Source organism: Corvus kubaryi, unplaced genomic scaffold (genome assembly GCF_017639235.1).
Source record: "Corvus kubaryi isolate FWS band 111438036 unplaced genomic scaffold, C.kubaryi_AGA036_p1.0 split1-37296, whole genome shotgun sequence".
In the NCBI taxonomy this organism is placed as follows: domain Eukaryota; kingdom Metazoa; phylum Chordata; class Aves; order Passeriformes; family Corvidae; genus Corvus; species Corvus kubaryi.
Window position 1 is genome coordinate 16,248,371 of NW_024582075.1, and position 11,387 is coordinate 16,259,757.

At 41.5% G+C, this 11,387-nt stretch overlaps 1 protein-coding gene across 1 annotated transcript; it reads right to left on the minus strand.

The window, feature by feature from the left end:
- Positions 1 to 451: 451 nt before the first annotated feature.
- LOC121657419 lies at positions 452 to 9,597 on the minus strand. The gene is made up of 2 exons (XM_042013126.1): positions 7,374 to 9,597; positions 452 to 1,008 (listed from the first exon to the last, which is right to left on the minus strand). Exons 1-2 carry the CDS (start codon positions 7,939 to 7,941, stop codon positions 893 to 895), a joined length of 684 nt encoding a protein of 227 aa, XP_041869060.1. The 5' UTR covers positions 7,942 to 9,597; the 3' UTR covers positions 452 to 892.
- Between the last annotated feature and the right edge of the window lie 1,790 nt (positions 9,598 to 11,387).

Consider the following 11,387-nt stretch of genomic DNA (forward strand, 5'->3'; position numbering starts at 1 on the left):
CTAAGAGATTTCTCCTATCAACCTCCACTTAAGCTGCCAAATTCTCCTCCAAGGAGCTACCCATTGCAGTGCATTATTTTATCAATCCTAATGCTAATTTGCAAAAGAACAAAGTACCAAAACCCAAATGAAAATACCACATACCTGAAAAGCCTTTTAAAGTAAAGATTTCACCATCTGTTCTACCAGACAACACCCACCTACATTCCCCATGTTGAATACAGTCATCTTTTAAGAAGTTCCTAGAAAACCTAAGCATTGTTGATTTAGGACTTCCAGGATTTAAACTAAGCCCTGACTAACAAAACATTTTTTTCAGAAAAGAGGTGCTCTTCTTTTCTGAAGAAAGTCAAAATATCCATCAGAAGATGAACCTTCATATCCTTTTTCTAGATGCTCTACTGTCATGAGAGAATTTAGGAGGAAGCTGCAAGAACAGAATCACACCAACCAGAGACATAGATTTTATTTTCAAAATAATCCAGCCAATAACAGATAATCAGTGGTTGTATCTTTACATTAGTAATGACAAGAGGGGGTTAACTTAACAGTTGTGTTATGAAATTACTCACAGAATAAAAAGAGAAAGCTGTCATTGACACTTTTTACATATGTTTCATGTTAGTTTTTGAGGCATTACATGTTTCAGACATGGCAGCAAATTAGGCTGTAGACTTGTCTAGTAATACTTCAACAAGATGACTTGAAAAGTAGAAACATTAATAATAATTTCTCATTGCTTTGATGTCTTTCTGTAAATTTTGGAAAAGGTGGGAATGAACTTCACGGCAGGATTTAGAAACCAATGTAGACTGCAAAATTCATGAGAGAGTGACTCTGTCACCTCTGATCTCTCCTTCAGATTAAGTGGTTAGTGGTTGGCTACTGATGGCTAGTGATGGCTACTGATGATCCAATCCAGGAAGTCATCTGAAATGGGCTGCTTCTCCAAAGTTGCTGGAAGAAATCTCATCACAAATGCAACGCAAGCTTCTACTCTCCAGGGAACTGAAGTTGAAAAGAAGAGGGGATTATGCTAGTTCTGAGCGAAGAATCCTGTTTCATGTATCTTTGCAATTCTACAGTCCTTTTAGGGCAGGAAATATGGGGGTTTTTTCTTAGTTTGGGGTTTTTTTCTTCGTTTGGGGTTTTGGAGATGAAAAATCTTAGTGAACAAATGGCCTGATGAATACCAAGTACACTGCAGCACATGACCATGCTCTGAGTAAGCCAAATGTGCTTTCTAAATGGAGGAATCTAGGAATATAGGAGATGCAGATTATAACTTCCCTGGAGTCACTAGGTGATTTTCAGTAGGCAGAAACCACTGCTGAAATATTCACTCACAAACAGCAAAACAAAATGACAAGCGAAAAAACAAATGAAAGTCAGGACCTTCTCTCCAGCAAATACTAGATTTTGTGAGACTCACCTGAATACTATTCTCCAAAAGGAGTTTTCTCACTGAAAGAGTTAATAGCAGCAAAAATTACAAATAAAGCAAAGAACAATTATGTTCTAAATCCATCCCTGGTGTCATCTCAAACAGGTAAAAAATTTCACTGATTCTTTTATCAAATCTGTTTCATGCTGAAAAACACTGATATTTCATAGTTTGAAGATTATGCACATAGTTTGCTTTAGAAGTTGCATAACCTCTTATTGAGGTGTATGAAGATTTTCCAGTAACAAAATCTGTACTGCACAGAAGTGGCATTAGCAATCAGTAAAGACAAAAACTGGATCTTATGAACTGAAAAATTCACATATATACACAGACTCACATTCCATAGGAGAGGAGGAAATCTGCAGACAATGTATATAAACAAAATATTAAACTGTCATATTACCATGCCTGAGACTAAGCAGATATGAATTTTTTTTTCTCTGCTACAATGGCATTATAAACTGTGCAAAAAAGATCTCAAGGACTCTAAACACAGTCACACACGCCAAGGTACTAGACAAATAAAAAACATTAGTTGCAATATCATCTATGGCAGTAGCAGGTCTTGACTTTGTACCATGGCAAAAAGGTATATCTTGACAGATAAAACTGTCAGGGGTAAAAAATTAATATATGTTTAATTAGAATTAGTACCTTGATGTGAGATTCCACTTCTCATCCATACTAAAAGGATGTTTAAAATTTATATTTTAAAGATGAAACATCATTCACTAGTACCATCAGTTAGCTGTTAAGATGGCAGTGTAGAGGAGGGGTTCAGGGACCAGCAAGTTCAAAGCCTGAGCTTCCATGGCTGGATGTTCTGGTCATGTCCAGTGCATTTTTTAAACAGTTTCCATTTCATATATCTCCTGTGTTTAAACAGCAGGGCACTCTGGAGCCAAGTGAGGCATTTCCCAAGAGTCCTTTGGTGGGGACAGAGCAGAAATTAAAACAATTTTGTTTTGAAGTGAAAGCCCAAAAGGAGTTTGCTGAGCCTTTCTGTTTCTCTTTAGATATTTATGTCCCTCTTTGGGAGGAGACTGCATGCAAACAAAAATGCATGTCTTCACACTGTGGCAAACAAGCTAATTTGACATTGGTTATTCTTATGAGCATACCAAGGAATATCACCAAGTAGCATCAGAATATAGTCTTTAATCACATGGGGTGTGTTCCCTAAGAAAAGAGAAACTCATAGACTTCAAATAATATTTACATCTGACCTCCTGCATAGTAGAAACCATAAATGTCATCCAGCAGCTCCCACATCAACATCATAGTTTCTGTTCCAGTTGCAACCTTTGGTTTATGAATGCTTTTTCATCTTGATTTAGAGATCTCTTGAGTAATGTCAGAATGCATGGTAATAGGGACTTAATCAGGACTGAACAGTCAGCAACTACTCACTTCTGGCTCAGGAAGAGCCAAAGTAATATGTCCATGATCTCAAGCAGTACATCTTAACACAGTCAAAAAAGGAAAGACTACGCAGTCTTTATCTGGTACAGTGACATCTGTTCTCTGACTGACTTTAAAGAGCACCATACACAGAAAAGCCCTGAAATCCAGTACACAACATCTTTTTTTGGCAAGGAATAGAAAATCAGCTTTTCTAACTATGGTGTTTCAAATTTCTGCCTCTCCTTTGAACAAACACAGCAGAAAGCCCACCACAGTTAACACTAACTTAAACTTCTTGGTCTTCCACTGTGCCTTGGATTTTATAAAACTATTTATAATAAAATTAATTGCCATTTCAGCATAGATATTTAAAACAATACGGGGGCTATGCCATCCTTCTCCCTGACTCACAGCAATGGGAGAACTAACATACTGTATTTAATATAGAGTGCCCATATTTTAAGCAGGCTTCAAGATACATTCCATTGAAGGTCAATACACTGTTAGTGAAAAGACAATTTTAATATGGGAGATAAAATATCTTGATCAACCAGTCCCCTAAATAACCTTTAACCACTGAAATTCCTTCAAGATATTATGTAGTTTAGGGGCTAATTAATACTTTTAAAATGCCAGGACACTTACAGACCAAAAGATGCCATATACAGATGGCTAATCCAGTATATATGAAATTTTTGTCTATACTTTGGACGTGAGCTATTGAAGAAAAGGGTGGTAGAACAACTACTTAAATGAGTCCTTCCTCTTCTATAGGGCTGACTGAAAACAGGCAAGATAAAATAACTTTAGGAAGAATTGCTTTGTAAAGATCCGCAATATTACTGCTGTGTCACGTGAGTTACAGCCCAATATAGCAAAAATGGCATTTCCATTACAAGATGCTGCTTTCAAATACTTGTAGTTTTCATAGAAGGAGGTAGAAAATATGGCTGAAAATTCAATACATGTTTACAATTTGCATGCATGTTTTTAAGACTTCTCTGTATTTCCTGGTCTAAGAACATCTTATACACATTAGTCTCTAGTTTAAAATTCCATAAATGTGGTTCAAAAGGCTGTAAACACACTAAGTCATATTACATTCCAGGAATGTGAGACTATTGTTCAAATGACAGTTGGAAATAGTATCTACTTCCTTTCATCCAACTATATATTATAGTCTCCCTAAGTGTCCTTCCTGAGAAGACAGAAGAATTTTTCCTTCTGAAAACAGACAAAATCCATGTTGCCATGTTTTCACTGAGTTTTCCTGAAACAGCTTTTAAACTGGGACCATAAGCAAGGCTTTTATAGCAAAGTGAGGAAAAATTTGCCTAGGTCTGACTTTAATTGAATGATTCCCCAGCTGTCTAAATCCTACTGACACGAAGAACTGTCCATATGACAGAGGCACAAGCAGAATTGGTTTTTTCACACTTTTAGAAAGATGCAGTGGATATATTGGGTTTACATGGGAAAATTAGTAGTGGGGGTGCTACAGGTGTGCCTTCTGTGACAAGATGCCAATAGCTTCCACCGTGTCAGACAGAGATAGTTCTCTCCTGAAGCAGAGGAAGAGAAGGAAGGAGTGAGATAATATGGAGTGAGCTGACCAAAGCCCTAATTCCCTATTCCCTTGTGCCACTTGGAGAGGAGGTAGAGAATTTGGGACTGAAGTCGAGTTCATGAAAAAGGGAGGGGTGCAGGAAAGCCTTTGAAGATTCATTTTCATTTCTCTTTATCCTACTCTAACTTTTCATTGGCAATTAATTAAACTAATTTTCCCAAGCTGAGTCTGTCTTGCCTATGACAGTCATTGTTGAGTGGTCCTGCCCTGACCTTCTCTTGACACAAGCCTTTTGTCATATATTCTCTCCCATGTCCAGCTGCAGAGCCAAAGTGACAGAGAGGCTTTGGTGGGCTTAGGCATCCAGCAGGGCCAGCCCCCCCCCCCCCCACCCCTCCCAGCACTCTGCAGCACTCATAAAGGATAAGAACAGGTAGGCTATAGCAAGCATCTTCCAGTGTATTAATTCAGGGTTAGACACAAAACTGCCTACACGAGACAGTAAATGGAAAGCATCTGTACCTTGTGCTGCATCTCCCTGTCACTGTGAAGCTCTATACCTACTATCACCACTAAAGGTAATGTTAATCTGTTAATCTGTTAATTTGTGTAAACTAAAAGTGTACAGTAGAGAGCTGGCTGTGAGTAATTATTATGCTATAAATCCCTGTCTTTCACAATTTGTTTTACTCAAAGTTCTGTAAAGGGGATTTAAATACGTACATAAACACTTCGGTCTATATTTCCCAGCCAAATATTGGCAAGCCTCAATATACCTTTAGCAACATCCCACAGCCGTGGGTGATAGAATACCAGTATAAACATTTCACATCTGAATTACATACATGTAGTAAAAGTGAAGCTGATTCATTTAGGCCATTTAAGAGAAGTTAAGCACAACTCTCTATGTTCATCTCTGTGCTAGAAGTGTCTTTTTGACATATACAGCGTAAAAAATTAGAATTTTCACTTCTTCTACAACTCATCCAGTCTATTTTAATTAATGCTCTAAGTGACACGAGCCCTGAAGAAAAGGTTTCAAACAGAAATTCAGAGAGGGAAAGAGAATGCAAGAGCCACGCTGTATTTATAACAGTACATTCACGAGTATCACTAAGTAGGTCAGCGACCCTTTTGCACGGCAATCTAAAAATACACATGTGCTCACAAACCTGAGCAAATATGGACACAGCTAATGTTACTGCTTCTTCCTTTACTCCAGCATTTGTCAGCACAGTAGTCCAGAAACTCTGGCCATGACAAAAGCAATTCCAAATTTCTCAGATTTCTCTCTCTAGCAATAAAACAGAGATTTACGTGGTTAAACCTACAGAAGAAAAAGAAATAAAATCATCCCAGATGACTAAATCACAGTTTCTAGTGGGTAGCTTAGTAACTGAACTCTTTATCCCCTGAAGGACTACTCAAAACATTTGTTTTTATTTTCTTGACATCCTGTCAGTGGTAACATAACTGGGGGTGCTGCTCTGCTTGTTATTTTCTGGGGTGAAAATTATTGTCTTTGCTGAGGAATCTTAAGAGGTAATGAATAATAACAGTTAGAGGAATATACCCAGCCATGTGATCTCCCAGGAAAGAACACTTGCTCTTGAGTCCACTTGCAAACCACAGAAGGCAGTGAAAAATCTCAGGAGCTAGGCCACTAATGTAGGTGGAACTATGACGTTCTCACTATGGTCCCTAAAAAAAAGATTAATTTTATGAAATTTTAGCACTTTTTTGAGGCTGATCCTTTAAGAATTGGCGCTTTTCTTTGTGCACAAAGTAGCTGCTCAACTGTTAATAGCTTGCTACTTCTGTGCTTTCATTGTCCTTGTATTGCCAAGGGTGTGGCAGTCACTGGGATGATATTAAAAACTTCAGGAAAAAGCAGGAATATCTGGGATGTTGGCAGTGCAGTGCATTAAAACATTACGACACCTAGACCCTCAATTCAGGCCCAATGAGCTAGAATTTTTGGCTTAGGAAACAAGTGAACACAGGTTAAATGATCTCATTCTAGCCTCTAGTGAACATTAATCCACATCACAGAACCATCACGCAATTTGTCAGAGTAGTTATATTTTCTTCAAAACATAATCGAAGACTAGTGAGTTCTGAGCATGGTGCTGCACAGAAATTGCTGTTTCTTTTCATAAAGAGTTTGCATGATGTTTGACGTTGACATCTGTTGGGGTTTGACGCTGGCTAAGCACCAGGCACCCACAAAAAACCATTCACTCATTTTCCTCTGCTAAAGCTAAGCAGAGGAAGGGACATTAAAACGAAAACTTCAGGAGTTAAGGATTAGGGGAAAAACATTTTAAGGGCAAAACAGGCTCAAAAACTTAAACAGTATAAAGAAAATTTATTATTAAAAGAATTAAAAATAAAAAGTGTAATGAGAATTAAAATAAACCTTTAGAACACTTATTTTCTTCCCAGCCCCTCCCTCTTTCCCACCAACAGCACAAGGGGACAAAACACAGGGTTTTGGTCAGTCTTTCACTTTGTAAGAATCTTTCTTCAGTTCATTCAGGGAAAGGAGTTCCTTCTACTGTTGTGCCGTGGGGTCCTTCCCACAGGAGACAGTTCTCTATGATTTTCTCTAGCATGGTTCTAATTTTCACGAACAGCCCGCCAGACCTGCTGTAACATGAGTCCCTTTCACAGGCCAAGCAGTCTTCCACAACTGCCTAGTGTGGGTCATTTTAGTTCATGGGGTTTAGTCTTTTAAAGATAAGCTTTTCTAGTTTGGAAGGGAAGGCTCTCTTCTTCTCTCTCTAAAGGCAAGGGTCATCCCTCTTTGTTTGAGTTCCTCACTAGATTATAGCTTTTCAGTATACACACACTCCAGCGTGAGCACTCTTCTTCACAGGCTGCATGTGGATCTCTGCATCCCCCTATGCACCTAATGAATTACAGGGAAATACTTTGTTTTATTATAGTCCTCACCACAGCTTGTAGAAAAATCTCGGCTCCCACTCGTGAAGCACCTCCTCCCTCTGCTTCTTTTCATGCCGCCATGTTGGTTCTCCTTACATGTCCTCACTTCTTCCCTTTTCTCTGGTTTGGAAGAAAAATGTTGTCCATAAGTATTCTTGTTCTCAAGTTCTATCAATTGAAGACTTCTTACAGAGCTTCGCTGCAGCAAAAATGTTGATCTTGTCTGCTCCGTGTTGGGGAATTGTTTGCCGTGTTTTCGTTGCTGGCCACGTGGTCTCTGCCGGCACCGCACAGGCAGCCCCAGCTGCATGGTCTCGGTCTCGGTCGGGCCCCAGCCGTGCAGCCCCTGGCAGCTCCGTCTAGCCTCACCACCCCTCAGGAGAAGAAACTGAGCTTCCCACAGTTTTGCCTGTCTTAAATATGTCATGACAGAGGCGTTACCAACTTGTCTAATTGGGCTAGTAACCTGCCCATCATCAGAGCCTTCAGCGATTGGCTCTGTGCCAGACATAGAAGTTTCAAGCAGCTTTTCTCCCATTCCCACCAAAAACCAGGCTGTGTTAAACTGACACAACATCTTCTGCTCCAGGCATTGTTTCTAGATACTAATTTTCATTCATACTTGCCTGTAAAAGTGGTAAGAGAATTCTAAAGGGGATTAACATGAAACTTATGTACATTAACAGCAAACCAGAACTGCTTCTAACAAGGGCAGAGGTGCAGTCTATTGCACCCTAATATTAGAGCTGCAGTCTCCCAGAGATGTTATTTGAATCTCAGAATCCTCATAGAAAAAGATTTCTAATCTGGTTCCTCCTTACTCCCATGGGATGGTAAGTTACTGCTAACCTAACAGTGCACAGTTCCCCACTTATGCATTCAGTAGTAGCTTTACTGCAAAGATCAATAGAAAAGCGGCTGCACAGAGTGCATTTACCGATCCACCTTCTAGCCCCTATTCTGGTAAGGGAACAACTGAGTGAAGATCCCAGCTTCCTCCAAAGTGACAAGACCAAATACCTTCTCAAAGATGAAAGGTGGCTGTCACAGCACATTATATCCTTGGAATGACAGAACAGCCCAAACAAGAATTTAACCATTTCCTTCTATGTAGTTCTTACTTATGAGTTGAAGGACTGGGAAAAATTAGCACCTTATTCTGTAAATTTCTAAAAGCAACCCTTTTTATAGAAAAAAGTACTAATGGGGGGAAATTAAGTCTGGGATTTATGAGAGCTCATTATGCAACAGCTCTAAGAGTACTCCATCTACTTGTCCTCTAGTATATCAACACAGTTCAGGAGTTGCACATTATTGTTATAACCTCAAAAGAAGGAATCTGATGAGCTTTCCAACAGCACAGTTGTAATTGGATTGCTTTTAATATCAAGAATTTACAAAATATTACATGTGCCACATGCAGAGGCAGTTAGAAGCCCAATTATGTAAAGTCCCAGTAAACTGACACTAAGCCAGTCTACAGTATACAACCTTGTCAGAGACACAGCAGTGGCCCCTGAGGCTGGAAGAGGTCTGGAAAGCCCAGGAATGGTTGGCACTAGGAGCCCAAGGACCTTCCTATCACACATGTTATGACATACAGCTATGTAACAACCTAAAGAGATCGCACAGGCAGAGCTGCTTTAAAAGAGAATAGATACAATAGGAAGAGTCAGTGATGCAATTGCAACACCTCAGAAAAAAAATAAGTGGACCTAATTACTCTAGCACCCTGTATTGTGTGGCTGCTTTCCTAACTACTGCCTTTACAATGTTGAAGTTAAATTGTATTTAGTAGTTGGTTTCATGTGTAGCTAATTTTGCCTAGGAAGTCTGGCTACCTACCTTTTTGGACTGGCTGTTAAATACTAATACCACAGGGTCCATCCATATGGCCACCTGAGCTGAAGGAAGCATTGTATCTGGAGACGTGCTGTATGTGTAGCATTGCAAATACTTGCAGCTTTTGGAAACAGTGGAACTTAACCAATGTACATAGTCGTTGTAGTCTGATGGGAGAATGTTTTCAGAGTTTGCCCTAGATACCAGGAGGTCTGGTGGAAAAGCTCCATTCCAGAGAAGGATGGGGAGCATGGGGTCAGCTCTTAGAAAGGCACTTGAATGTCAGGCTTGAAACTATGGAGATGATGACTGTTGCAGAAAAAAGAAAGTAGAGGCAGTCCTGCCAAACAGAGAAAGCATAACTACATCGTGAGGAGCCAATTTAATCTTGGTTTCTTGTTGCAGTGGGGATACTGCAACACGCATATATCAAACCAGGAGTCCCGTGGAAAGGAAATATATACGGACAGACAGATTCTTGATAGCTGTTCCAGAGAGATGTTTATTTCTCCAGCCGCATGGCCGGGGCTCTGCCGAGGAACTGTTCCAGTCACGGGACCAAGGGTCCTTCTGCCCGCGCAGGGAACACAAACCAACCAATGGGAACGAGGCTGAGCAGGGGCAGGGAAGCCCCGTGTCTGTGCCCTCAGGGCCCCTCTCCCAGGGCTCCATGGCAGGGGAGGGACCCCAACACCTCACCCGTTTTATTTTAATAAAAGGAGAATGAAAACAACTGGATAAACATAACAAGAACCGTTTCAAGACAAAAAAAGCCACCCTCCTGAGTCTTTAAATGTCCAAACAGATTCTGTGGAACATCTTAGGGCTGACAGAAGGGAGACAGAATTCTCTGAGCATGCTTTGTGGGGAAACTGAGGCAGGAGAAGGTTTAACTTCTTCCCTCCCCCTTTTCATCCCCCACTCGGCATTGGAAAGGGATTTTTGGGGAAACAATTGGCAAAAGCATGGTTTTGTGAGGGAAACCATGGATGAAAAAACGGATTGGGAATACACTGGGGGTAATAGGACATAGGGTAAAAGGGAAAGGTGGGATTAAGAAAGGGAAACTGTAGGGGGGGCTTACAATGGAGATATTGTCTAACGTGACTACGATTTTTAGCATATATACTGCCTTTCACAGAAACACCATCAGGCCCAGTGACCTGCGATGCTTGTAACCCTTTTCTACCTCGTATAATTTTGAATTCCACGACTTCTCCATCTCCCAAGCTTGGGATGCATTTTTCAGGGTTATTCTTTTTAATAGCAGTTCTATGCACGAATATGTCTTGCTGGTTGTCACACCTTGTTATAAACCCATAATTTTGCTTAACATTATACCATTTTACTATCCCTAAGATCTTAGTTACTATCATCTTTTCCTTTTTCCGAGTGGCTGCTGTTTTCTGTCTCGCTGCGTCTTTGCCCTCTCTTTCGGTCGCTCTCGTGTTGGAATTGTCGGGGCTGCTCGTGCCTGCGGGCTCTTCCCGGGGTCGCGTTCGGGGCTGCGCGGGCCGGGCCGGGCCGCGCCGCTCAGTTCTCCGTGCGTCGCCTCCTCTGGTCACAGCTTCGTTGCTGATGCCAGGCGCTGTACCCACATCTCGGCCGGGCCCCCGAGCAACAACTCCCCCGCGCCCTGCTCCAGCGCGCGTCTCGGCTGGGCGCGGCTCCGTTCCACCGCCACCGCCGCCAGCCACCGCCCGCGCGCCGCCCCTCTCGGTCGGGCGTTCACGGGGCTCGCTCCACCACGCGCTGCGCGGGGCCGGGTGGGCACCGCCGGGTCCCGCCGCTCCCGCCGCGCCTCGCTCCGCCACCGACACTGCGGCTCGCGTGGCCCCGCCCACGCGCGGGAACTGCCTCGCTGCTGCTCGCAGAGCACTCGGTGCACGTGGCCTGGGCCGCACGGTCCCTGTGTCAGGCTTCCCTTCGCCAGGACACAGCTGACATTGCTCAACAGTCTCGGTAATTAAATAATATTCATGAAAATATTCTTCCATCGGCATATATTTTGACTCCAATATTAACTGTGTCTAAACGGTTTTCCAAAAGCCCTTGGTAATAATTAAATCCCAAGAAACATAGAAAAAGTTCTTAAACAACCATGCCAGGAAGTGTTTCAGTTCTTTTTGAGCTTGAATCAAGCTAAAATTTACAAATCGTTGTTCAAGAATCATTTTAAGT